The following is a 12,892-nucleotide window of genomic DNA, read 5'->3' as shown; positions in this document are numbered from 1 at the left end:
GAGAGTCAGTGCATCCAGGTTAGCTTACCGTGAGTGGTTGTGACAGGTATTACATGGGTGCTGCTAGAAGAGTTAATAATTGTAATTAGTTAATAATATAGTAATAATAATAATAACATTATCGTTAATAATTAGTTAGCTTGTTGTGGTTGGAAGAGTTAATGTACCTGTGTTGTAGATAATTAACATGCCTGTAGCTGTTGGCAAAGGTGACTTATTATCTGCATCAGTTTGAACTAGTAACCACCTCTAGTGGTTGTAAGAAGTAACTTAGTTGTAGTGGTTGGAACAGGTAACGTACCTGCGGCGGTAATGAACTTACCTGTAACGGTTGGAAGAGGTAACTTACCTGTAAGCGTTGAAGAGGCGTATTTAGTTGTAAGTGCCGCTTGGAACAGGTAACGACCTGCGGCGGTAATGAACTTACCTGTAACGGTTGGAAGAGGTAACTTACCTGTAGCGGTTGGAAGAGGTATAACTTAGTTGTAGTGGTTGGAACAGGTAACGTACCTGCGGCGGTAATGAACTTACCAGTAACGGTTGGAAGAGGTAACTTACCTGTGGTGGTAATTTATGTACCTATAGCGGTTGACACAGGTAACTTTCCTGTAGCGGTTGACACAGGTAACTTTCCTGTAGCGGTTGACACAGGTAACCTACCTATAGCGGTTGAAACAGGTAACCTACTTGTATTGGTTGACACAGGTAACCTACCTATAGCGGTTGACACAGGTAACTTCCCTGTAGCGGCTGACACAGGTAACTTAATTACCTGCAACTGTAATCAACATACCTGTAGTGGTTGGAACAGGTACTGGTAGACATCTTCCAGCTCCTTGGAGAAGCGCACAGGGCGGATGCGGTAGACGATGTAGAGAGCCTGCGCCATGTTGACTATCATGAAGCTGAAGTACCAGGGGAAGACGTCCGGCGCGCAGATGACGTTCCACGCCCACGTCGAATAGAGCAGGAACACTGCAAGCCACAGCAGTAGCAGTGTGTGATGTGTGTGTGTGGGGGGATGTGTGTGGTGTGTGTGTGTGTGTGTTGTGTGGTGTGTGTGTGTGTGTGCTGTGTGTGTGTGTGATGTGTGTGTCGTGGTCGGAGGGGGATGTAAGTTGAGTGTTGGAGGGTAGTGTAGTGTTGGGGGGGCGTGGCTATTGTGTGTGTGTGTGGAGGCGGTAGGGCGTATGGTTTGTGTTTGTGTTTGTGTTTGTGTTTTGTGTGTATGTGTGTGAGCTTGTACGTGCGTGCGTTTGTGCCCCATCTCCACGTGCGTGCGTTCGTGACGTTGCGTGCTGCCACGGCTCTGTGTGAAGAACGCCGCGCCGCTCTTGTGTTTGCTGCGCTCGCAACAGTGCAGCATCATATATAGTATTATATAGTAGTATATATAGTATTATATAGTAGTATATATAGTATATCAGGAGCTGCAACTAAAGACAAAATTCATAAGACAATCACGAGTTAATCATCAAATAACGTAAATCAATAGTAATCATTAATCACCGTCAATACATAACCAGGCAGTATAAAGACAATATTACTTAGAGCTGAGTCGTGAATTATGTATTATATTAAGTATCCTACTGCACGGCGCACATATTGTTATACATGCGTATACGTGTGTATACACACATACACGCATGTATGAACGCATACACAAATACCGTCATTGTGTGCCAGCATAGATAAGGCGAGAAAAAAATTATTGAGCGATAAGGAATATAAAAGAAAATGAGAAATCGATAACGCGAGTGAGGAGAAGACTCACCTTTCTGAAGCGAGGCAAGCGTGAAGTATAGAGCACGGCAAATCAATACAGCCTGCTACAGCTTCAAGCTAGTCGGAAGTGATATTCGTTGTGATATAAAGGGATATGAAGGGATAAAGCTAAAGTCACACCAAGCTCCCCGCGACCGGCCGGACTGATCCGGGAGAGATCCTTGTTGGTCCTGGACGTCCTGGACGCGCGTCCGGCCCGCCGTCCGGGCTGTGGTCCTTGCATGGTCCGGCGCATTCCGGCATATCCGCCCCGGATGTTTTAAACTGTTTAAATTCCCCGGGTGATCCGGAACGCGCGGAAAGTTTTCACCATCCGGGGTGCGTCCTGGACCGGTCCGTGCCGGCGTCCGCTGTACGCCCGGCGGCACAGTCCACGTGGTAAGGTCCGGACAGTCCGTCAGTGGCCCGTGTTGAACCGCGGCCCATCCGCTGGCCATCCGTGTCGTTTTTGTCGCGCCACCGGATCACTACGCGATCAAGCCGCGACCCAAACACCGGATGGGAGCACGGATGGCCAGGACCGCGGGCCGGCGACCAGGCCGCGATCAGGTCCGTAGGCGGCGTCCGTAGAGGATCCGTGCTGGGCCGCTTCATCCGGCCCTCCAATCCACGGATGCGTCGCGTGGCCCGCTGCCGTGCTGGTCCGACCCCGATCCGCCGATGATGCATCTTTCTTTCACCCGCGATCGCACGGATTTTATAAATTTTAACGGTCCGGGCGAGATTCCTGCCCGATCCCGCCGGTCTACCATCCCGGACAGTCCGGCCCCCAGCTGTCATACTCTACGCCTCATAACCACGCCAAAGATTCCTCCCCCTAGAGAGCTGGGTGAGGCACGCTAGCACTGCCCCCCACCGTCCTTGTGTGCAGCTGTGTCTTCCGCCGCACGCGCCACCTGCTCCTCGCCGGCCGCCGCGCGTGTGTGGACCTCACCGCCCTGCTGGCACAGGATGGCTGGCGCTGTGTGTGTGTGTGTGTGTGTGTGTGTATGCGTGCGTGCGTGCGTGGCGTGTGTGTGTTGTGGGGTGGGGGGTGCGCGTGCGTGTGTGTGTGTGTGAGTGTTGTGTGGTGTGTGCTGTGTGTGTGTGTGTGTGTGTGTGTGTTTGTGTTGCTGTGTGGTGTGTGTGTGTGTGTGTGTGCTGTGTGTTCATTGGCTTGGGTATTAGAATTCCCTAGAAAATCTTGAAGGCGCATTCAGCCTCATTTATAAAACTTAAGCGCAAAATCTAAAACAAAACCAATTTAGAGCCGATATATCAACACATTCGCGTATAATTAAATGGCCGGGTTATAAAAAATAACAAAACAAAATAAAAAACAGACTTTGCTCACGCTCCGCTTGTCACGTGACGAACGCACACACCCACACACTCTCACACACACACACACACACACACGACACACACACACACAACACCACACACACACACACACAACACACACACACACAAACACCTCCCCCCCACTACACAAACACACACACAACACACACACAACAACACACACACACACACACACAGCCCCACATAGTCTAACCTAACTCAACCAAGATATCAGCAGACAAGTGGAAGATGAGCAGCCCCTGCGTTCGTATTCGGCCGACAACAGAGCGATGAGAGCCGATGTTGGCGACCTGGTAGATTGATATGCTGCAGGCCTCGTCCCACGATCTGCAGCCCTCCGTCGCCGCTGCCGACGCATTTGTTCAGCGGCGACAGCAGGCGACGTCGTCGGCGGCGGCCGAGCGTCGTCGTGTTGATGTCGTCCCGGGCGGAGACGTCGTATCCAGCGCTCTTGCTGTAGTAGGTGGCTTCAACCATTGTCAGGCGGTGATACTCTCTAGCCTCTGTCTGTCGGGGCTGTCGCTGTCGCTGTCTGCTGTCGCTGTCGCATGTCGCTAGTCGCTGTCGCTTCGTCTCTTCTCTCTCTCTCTCCTCTACTCTCTCTCTTCTGTTTCTCTCTCCGCGCGCGCTTTCTATTTCTATCTCTCTCTCACACACACACACACACACACAACCTCGTCTCTCTCTCCTCTCTCTCTCTCTCTCTCTCTCTCTCTCTCTCTCTTCTCTCTCTCTCTCTCTCTCTCTCTCTCTCTCTCTCTTTCTCGCGCTCTCTCTCTCTCTCTCTCTCTCTCTCTCTCTCTCTCTATCTCTCTCTCTTCTTTCTCTCTCTCTACTCTCTCTCTCTCTCTCTCTCTCTCTCTCTCTCTCTCTCCTAACGCCAACTCTCTTCACTCACCAGGCACACGCACGAACCCTCCTAAAACTCCCCTCCTTCGCTCGTCGCCTGCAAATTCTCGCATCTGAGTCTGTTTGTTCATTCACTGGCGCTTGTCGCTCGGTTCGTCCATGTCTGCTTGCCGCCCCGGCATGCATCGCGTGGATCGATGCCCGACGTTTCGATGAAGCCTGCATCCTAGCGGGGTTTCGGACTGGCTGCTGCTGCTAAATACTTAGTACTGCTGCTGCTACTACTATTGCTACATACTAGTACTGCCGCTGCTGCTGCTGCTAATACTAGTACTGCTGCTGCTATATTGCTGATATTGCTAAATACTTACTTATTGCTATATACTAGTATTGCTGCTGCTGTGCTGCTGCGGGGGGTGGTACTGTTGCTGTGTGCTGCGTGGTGACTGCTGCTGCTGCCGTAGTGGTGCTGCTGCTGTTACTACTAGTACTGCTGCCTGCTGCGCTGCTGCTGCTAAAGCAATACTGGCCTGTGTTGCTGTGTGGTGGTGTTGTTATTACCGTTACTTCCGTATCGAATAATCGTAGAAAACCAGCAGGCGTGCTGGAACACGCCTATTAATAAACGCTGCCTCGCATACGTCGTTCATCGCAGTGATCGAGTCCCTTTTCTCTCTCACCCATCTTCGGCCCGGAGGTTGGTAGTGCGTGGGTTTCTACACATCCACTACCGCGGTCGAATGGCTGCTGTGAGAGGAAAAGAGAGAGATTTTTTATAGATGGCAATAATGAGCTTTCTATCGCATTACCACATGTGAAGTAAAAAACTAATCATTTATGATGCAGCGCTGCCTGCATTTATTTACCCCACTATATGAACAAAAACTTTACACAAACGGCGTAAACATTTTTCAAACACAAATTGGATCTTATAGCAAACTGGACTGACTCGCTGACTGGCTGGTAGGCTACTGATTGGAATTAATAGGATCATCAAATTAAGTGCCATGACTAATTTTTGAAATAAATTATGATGTAAATTGGCTATATGGCTGACGCAAACATGCGGTAATTGCATTACTTGATGTCTGGCTGGTGTGTACTGTGTGTTAATTTACTGTGTGTTACTGTGTGTTCTGTGTGTTACTGTGTGTTACTGTGTGTTACTGTGTGTTTAGCTGTGTGGTCTGATGTGTTACTGATTACTGGCTCACTGATGGAGATATGTCAGAGTACGCTTAAGTATAGTAAAATATTAACCAAAATATCAACAACGAACTCAGAGAACATAGAAAGAACGAAGACGATCGAAGATCGAAATCTAAGCATCGACCGAAAGCGAGTTTAAATGTCAAGATCTAACTATGTTAAATATAATAATATCATATATATATATTTGAAAAATGTTTAGTGTAAAAATGCAAAGTGTTCGAAAAGCAAAAATCTTATCGTGTCGAGTGTCATTTGAATAACAGAGGTCAACCGACGGGCGCGAACACAACTATCTTATTGTTTCACGCGTGCGCACATCTATCGATTAAACCCATGCTTCAATACAGACACACTAATGCAGTAATCAATCCGCTAATCATACATTATTGATGCCATAATATCTCAGAGCGCACGCAATGTCTGCGTGTCACAGAGAAATGCGCGTATACGTGTGAGCACAACCCACGGCGATCGCTAGTGCGCCTAGTGTTAGCAGGGACGTATAGCTATCTGTGATGGACTATGGGCGGGATCGGGGCGCGTGCGTGGGCGGCGGGGTGGGGGACGTTGCACACTGGCATTGGCAGCGGAACGGTAAACTTCCCACGATTAATTACCAAGAACGAAAATCGCAACATAGCTTATCCTCTCCCGGCAAAATGCATGGTTAGATTAACACCAGGTAACACCCACTAACAAGGTAACACCAGGTAACACCCACTAACAAGGTAACACCAGGTAACACCCACTAACAAGGTAACACCAGGTAACACCCACTAACAAGGTAACACCAGGTAACACCAGGTAACCCCGAGCAAGACATCGAATCCGGTAGGATTCTTGTTCTGTATGGTATATTCCCGTATCGCCTTCGTGCATGCGACAACCCTCCGCGCAGTGCGACGAAATAGATGATAATGAGATGTTTATTTACATTGCCGTGTCCCACAGTCACTCGGTCGATCAGTCTGTCACTGCACAAACATCGACAGAAATAAACAATAATAAGTAAATAACATAGATATTGCGTGTTATTTCACCCTGTTTATCCTCGATGAGCTCCAGGTAAGCACGGCCACATGCTCCCACTCACACGTGGCTTTACCGGCTGACTGAGCACGAGACGACTCTATAGACACGTAGGGGCCTACTATACTTTCAATTCACTCACATAACAGAACTTTCAGACAAACTATACGCTATATAGTAATCGTACCCAACTATATTTGGCACCTATACAAGTATATATATTGACTATATCAGGAGTGTAATAATATAAACTATGTTATAAGTCTATGTCCAAGTCTATGTTACAACATAGATATACACAAACACTGTGTTTGTATATATCTTTGGTTATAAGTCTGTGTAATATAAGTCTATATTATCATCAGTGACACTCCTGGCAATATTATAGTCGACGCAGCTAACGACCTAACGGCTGACGCAATCACGCTGCAGATGTCGGTCACGCGATGACGTAGCTGCGCACTGACTCGTCAGGCTCAGCGAGGGACACGTTGGGCTTATACTGACTAACGCTGACGTGTACTTACGCAGTATTTACACTCGCTGTCCGTATATAAAGGCACGTGTGAGCTTCCACCGTGCGCATTTCACATATAGATATTGTACACGATAGAATATAGACGTATATATTGTAGTTGTTTGAAGCGTTGGAAATTTTCCGATTCGTTCGTTGGTCATATATAAATTTCGGCTTCGAGTTTTGTTTTTAGTTTTCGACATTACATCTCGGCGGTAAAGCTTCCAACTGTATGTTTATCGGTGTATAAGTATCATTGCTAATATTACGCGCGTGTGTGCGACTCGGACATCGGCATGGCAACACCGACGAGGGAGAGTTGTCCGCTAACCATGCTTACGGCAGTAATAACGCTGTTGGCCGTCGCCAGAGGCGCTGACGGCGCCTGCAGCAGAGGACACGGGTAAGCTTCAATTCGTAGATACATATTATATATATATATATATATATCGTAGTATCATACATACACACGTTTATGGGATATCCATGATGTTATTGTTCAACATTATATCAAGAGCACATTAACTCTATGTGCCCTTGGTTGTGTTTATATATATATATATATATATATATATATATATATATATATATATATATATACACGCGCGCGCGCGCGCGTGTGGGTGTGTGTGCGTGCGTGCGTGCGTGCGCGTGTATTTAGGATACGACATAATAATATATGCTTATATTAATTACGTCAGTCATCGACGACGTTTATAACACAAAAAACGCGATCGAACAAAGAAGCGCGCTCATTTCTGCGAAGGATCATTTATATATCTGATCGATATCGGAACAATATCTAATCGAACCAATCATAATGCATCGATCACCGATGCTTATCATCATTGCTTATCACGACTCGCCCCGTTCTCTCTTTCAGCTGCAGGACGAACGAACTTGCTGACGTCATCAACCAAAACATGGCCGGATTTCGGCTGCTAAAGTCATCATGGCCGCCCTCCTTCCCGCTCGCCGTCGACTTCGATCACGTGTTCAACTGGCCGTCGGACGCAGACGACTGTCGCGGCGGCGACGCGCATGCGCCGGACGCTACCGATGACGTCACGAGCCGGCTGCGAGCGGCGGGGGAGAAGTTGGAGAAGGCGGAGAGGATGGTGCGGGAGGCGCAGGAGGAGATGACGCTCATAGCACAGCAGACGGAGCGGGAGAGGGGACGCGGCGCGGCGAGGAAAGACGAGGAGGAGGCACGCGGAGAGGAGGACGGCACCGCAGATTACGAGGAAGTGCTGCGTCGGCACTACGCGGAAGTAAGTCGGCACGACAGCGACGTAGAGCGCATGCGCGTGGCCGAGCAGCGGCGGAAGCTGCAGCAGCAGCTGCTGCGCGAATCCACGCAGTGTCGTCAGCGTCAGCAGCAACAACAGCCGCAATCGAAGCAACATGAAAAACATCAACAGCAGCAACACCAACGACAACACAAGCAGCAACACACACAGCAACAACAACAGCAACAAAAACACCAACAGCAGCAGGAACAGCTGAAGCGTCACGCCTCAGCAGTGGAGCCACGGAGAGAACAACTTGGCGCCATGCGAAACTCGCCCGTTCACAACACGCTGTGGCGCGAACAACAACCTCAGACAGACGACCCGCGCGTGCGATCCAAGATGGCCGCCAAGCTGTGGCTACCAGGCTACGATGTGAGTCGGCTGAGCGTGAGCCTACGAGGGAACATCGTCGTGATCACGACGAAGCAAAAATGCGACGGCATGGTGCACTTGTGCGACTATATAACCGGTCAGCAATCATTCGCGCTGCCCCCTGGCGTCGATCGGCGGACGCTGCGAGCGACGTACGCCGACGACGAGCTGCTGATTGAAGCGTACAGGACGGACGCGGCGGGAACCGAACAACAACAACAACAACAACAACCACAAAAACAACAACCACAACCGCAACAGATTCATGAACAATACAAAGAACAAAATCAAGAACAACAGCAAGAGCACCACCAACGTCGGCCGGACGAGAGGCAACATTTATGGAGGCAGGATCCACAACAACACGAAGAACCCCATCAACAGCCACAGCTGCATCATCATCAGCAGAAGCAGCAGCAGCAGCAGCAGCAGCATCGTCAGCAACAATTCCGAGACCAGCAGCAGCAGCAGCAGCAGCAGCAGCAGCAGCAGCAGCAGCAACAGCAACAGGGAAAGCATGCCCATGATAGCCAGTATCACCAAGCAAACGACGTGGCCAGCGAATCGTTCGACAACTCGGATGAAATCACGATAGAAATCGAAGAATAGTTTTAAATGTCCAAATGTAAATACTGCAATGCTGCTACGTGTACTCTCACTGCATTATTTGATTCGGGCACAATTGATTTCCGATCGTATGCGTGCGTGCTGTAAATATTAATTAGTTAATTAAAAAAATTTACGCACAGAATATTGTTAATTCACAAGTTAATTCAAAAATAAACTCTAGCTAATTTTTTACCATGTAAAAACGTTTTACATACGATTTATTACAAAAAAGCAACAAGGTATCTGTGCACAGACACTTGCTCATTATACAACATGGTCTGGTTATTGTTCCTAAAAAATCTATCACACAACACGCACGCACGCACACGCACGCAGGCATACACATACACGCACAATGCAATAGAAAATTACCTGGCCATCCCCACCTCGAGTCACCTGCTTAGTTCTCAAAGCAGCCCAGTTTCTCTACACGTCCCACTAGTCATGATACTATATATACTAACAACTCTAAATCCGAAACTTCGACCTGGCACCACTTAATTATAATCAATGCCAATTTAAGTCATGTGTTCACTTAGTCACTTACGCTCACATACACAATTATTACAAACCTTCGATGATCTCACCCATGACAAGCATCTCTAAATCATATTGAAATTCAGTTTTTAATAAATCATCATCATTAACATTGAAAAATAAAACTGACAGATCAGGGTACCCAAACAAAGCAAATACCCCAATTTTACAAGGATGATAATGCTTAAAACTACACTCCCCCTTTCTGATGCAATATCGCATCAAGTTTACACCCTCTCTGGTCAGTCGGAAATACTCTTGGGTCCCGTCTGATAAGGCACACGCATCACGGGTGTGAACGCAGTAGCAGTCACGTCACCATGCTCTGTGCAGCTGTGACCTTGGGCTGCAGTGCCGCCATGGATATCAAGATGGCCTCCTGCAATGCGAATAGGTACAGAATCAGACCAGGGTAATATCGCACCACTAGTGACTACACCCAGGAAGAGTAACATCACCTCTGATAGTGTGCGGTGGTAGCATTTACGCTCATTTTAGCATCTCCTCAACTGCCACGTCTTCCTCCCTGCCACTTTATCCACACCTACCTTTCTCTCTGCCACGAGGCTTGCTTCTTCACCATGCCACCTTGTTCCCCATGTCCCTGCCTACCTCCATATCACACCATCTTCCTCCCCACTACCTGCCTTCTTCCCTGTCACCCGATTCCTCTCTGCAGCTGACCCTACCCTTCTCACCGTAACCTCACAAACTTCCAACCCTGTCCTCTCCATCAACCCACCCATCAACCCCCCACCTCCACCCCACCTTCGTCCTCCTGCCCACGCACCTCCTTACCCTCCTACTTTATCCACTTCCCTGCCACCCTGCCCAACTCCTTGTCACCAAACTTCTCTCTGCACCTGACCCTGCCTCTCTCCTCTCTGGTATTCCCACCTTCCTCCCGACCCGACTCTTACTACTCTTACTACACTGCACTACACTTATCGTACGCCTCACCTCCGTGCGAATCGTCCTGCTGCCCTGGCCCGCACACGTGTTCAGATACAGCTGGAAGAGGTCCTCTGGGTCGGAGACGGGCAGTTTGTCGTCTGCTTCTATCGCTGCCTCGATGCCCTTCACGCCGCCGAACACCACCATCATGTGCCTGCAGTGTAGGGTATATCCACACGTTATCACCGCACATGCAAACACCACCATCATGTGCCTGCAGGGTAGGGTATATCCACACGTTATCACCGCACATGCAAGCACCACCATCATGTGCCTGCAGGGTAGGGTATATCCACACGTTATCACCGCACATGCAAGCACCACCATCGTGTGCCTGGAGATTATAAAACACCCACACGTTACTGCATTGCCTCACACATCCAAATACCACCACCATGTGCGTGTGGGTTGGAATACACCCACACGTTATCACATCATCTCACATATCTAAATACCACCACCATGTGGCTGCAGGTTATGGCACACCCATACGTTATCACATCATCTCACACATCTAAACACCGCCATCAGGTGGCCACAGGTCGGGCCAGCGCCCACATGTTACTCCTGATGTTACATTGCTGCTCATGCTCTCGCTCACCTGAAGCCCCGCGGCAGCGTTGCCGCGGCGACGGGGTCGCCCTGGTCCGACGTGCCGACGACGAGGTCGTATCCGCCGGCGTGGGGGCTCTCCGTGAGCGCGGTGCCGAGACCAGAGGCGAGACGCACGCCGTAGCCCCAGTAGAGGCCTCGCACGAGACGCGGCGTCGCCGGGGAAACGACGCGGCCCCTGCTCGCCCTCGTCTCTGCGGAGAGAGAGAGAGAAATCGGCGAGCGTTTTAGCGACGCCATGTGCCGTGTTCACGACGTCGTGTTTGCAGCATTTGCCGTTCATACGATTCGATGATCGCATCGATAACGATTGCTTCTTGTATCGTGTAATATTGCAATCATTCGCTGTTCATATCGCTTACTATTCCTATCATTTACTATTTGTATCATTCACTATTTGTATTATTTATTATTTCTATCATTCACTATTTGTATCATTCACAATTTCAAATATTTGAAATCCGATTGAACATGGAAAGCAAGATGGAGAACAGCTTCGAAGACGCCACACGACGTAACCACGGCAACTGCTAGTAATGACGTCACACCTGTCGTCTGCGTCTTGTCGAGCTCCACGGTCACCCGCAGACCAGCTTGCAGCAAGCGATCCACCTGCACCTCCTGCAAGAAAAAAAAAACAAGAGACCATTCACTAATCGATCGCTTGTTCGCTGAGCATTTCTAAGGCGGGTCAACGGACACGCAATGAAAAGGAAAACGCTCGCATCGCATGGTGATGCGACGCCAAGTAACCGTTGGCAACAACGAACTTTGGCTCACTTTATAAGAAAGACAAGTTTCTAATGAAGCCGCCGCGGACGCACGCCGGAAACACCAGAGTAAAGACACAGCAACGTATTAGCCAGAGAGCCATGCAGCCGTGATTTGCACGGTCAGTTTTGAAACTGCACGGCCAAAAAAATTTTAACATTAAAAAAATTTCCGGGGGAGGCCCCCCTGTACCCTCCCAATGAGAGGGGGTTCTCATACTCCCCCCCCCCCCACCCCGCGAACGCCTACAGCGTTCACGAAGACCGCTACGGCGGTCTTGGCTGAGACACACACAAAAATTGCACTCCCAATTATTTTTTCTGCACTCCCACAATATACTCATTCCTGGCTAATACCATGAGACACAGTCTCGCGTGGTAACGACGGACGCACCTTCACGAGTCCGACGTGTACGAACGATCCGCGGCCGGGCTTGACGGGCCGCGAGACAACGACGCCCTCCCTGTAGTCGGACTCCTCGTTCGCGCGCATGTGGTGCGGACAGTCGAGCGGGTTGAGCAGACCTGAAGGCGGGAGAGATTTGAATTAGACGAATGGACGATGGAATTAGGAATGATTTGATTGTAGTAGACCAAAAAAGCAAGATCAGTCGTGACTACGTTTGATCACCAGCCACCCTATCATACTTTTGTCATCTCGAGTTATCCGGTTACATTCTATCATGAGCAAGCATCATAACGCGACAACGCAGAGAACAGACCGACAAACAAAAAGCGGCAAAAATCCAGCAGCCAGCACCTACGTAGGTGTAAGCATGCAAGGCTGCATGGGAGGTCACACAGAGATCTGGATGAGCTCGCGTGAGGTCGACATGTGAGACTGTGTAGGGTCAGTAGGTGAGGTCGCATGGGGTCAGTGTGCAATGTCGCACTTGGTCGGCACGCAAAGTCACGCGGGGTCGGCACGCGAAGTCACGCGGGGTCGGCACGCGAAGTCACGCGGGGTCGGCACGCGAAGTCACGCGGGGTCGGCACGCGAGATCACGCGG

At 49.5% G+C, this 12,892-nt stretch overlaps 2 protein-coding genes across 2 annotated transcripts in view; one reads left to right on the top strand and one right to left on the bottom strand.

Moving 5' to 3' along the window:
- The first annotated feature begins 6,827 nt into the window (after positions 1–6,827).
- Positions 6,828–9,194, top strand: LOC106814183 (adenylate cyclase, terminal-differentiation specific-like). The gene is made up of 2 exons (XM_014818482.1): positions 6,828–7,139; positions 7,620–9,194. Exons 1-2 carry the CDS (start codon positions 7,033–7,035, stop codon positions 9,007–9,009), a joined length of 1,497 nt encoding a protein of 498 aa, XP_014673968.1. The 5' UTR covers positions 6,828–7,032; the 3' UTR covers positions 9,010–9,194.
- Positions 9,194–12,892, bottom strand: part of LOC106814184 (putative methyltransferase C9orf114) — an 8,672-nt gene continuing 4,973 nt past the window's right edge. Inside the window, exons 7-11 of the mRNA XM_014818483.1 lie at positions 12,277–12,407; positions 11,661–11,733; positions 11,102–11,306; positions 10,507–10,654; positions 9,194–9,925 (exon numbers count right to left, since the gene is read on the bottom strand). Of these exons, the coding sequence (XP_014673969.1) occupies positions 9,857–9,925; positions 10,507–10,654; positions 11,102–11,306; positions 11,661–11,733; positions 12,277–12,407 (626 nt within the window). The 3' untranslated portion in view covers positions 9,194–9,856. The remainder of the gene's footprint in view (positions 9,926–10,506; positions 10,655–11,101; positions 11,307–11,660; positions 11,734–12,276; positions 12,408–12,892) is intronic.

Source organism: Priapulus caudatus, unplaced genomic scaffold, assembly GCF_000485595.1.
Source record: "Priapulus caudatus unplaced genomic scaffold, Priapulus_caudatus-5.0.1 Scaffold880, whole genome shotgun sequence".
NCBI classification, from domain to species: domain Eukaryota; kingdom Metazoa; phylum Priapulida; class Priapulimorpha; order Priapulimorphida; family Priapulidae; genus Priapulus; species Priapulus caudatus.
This window is presented reverse-complemented; position numbering and strand designations above follow the sequence as displayed.

Bases quoted from the DNA above. Each gene is read 5' to 3' on its own strand.
- LOC106814183 (XM_014818482.1), top strand. From the start codon at position 7,033: ATGGCAACACCGACGAGGGAGAGTTGTCCGCTAACCATGCTTACGGCA. The intron at 7,140-7,619 runs GTAAGCTTCAAT...TCTCTCTTTCAG, and splicing joins GCCTGCAGCAGAGGACACGG to CTGCAGGACGAACGAACTTG.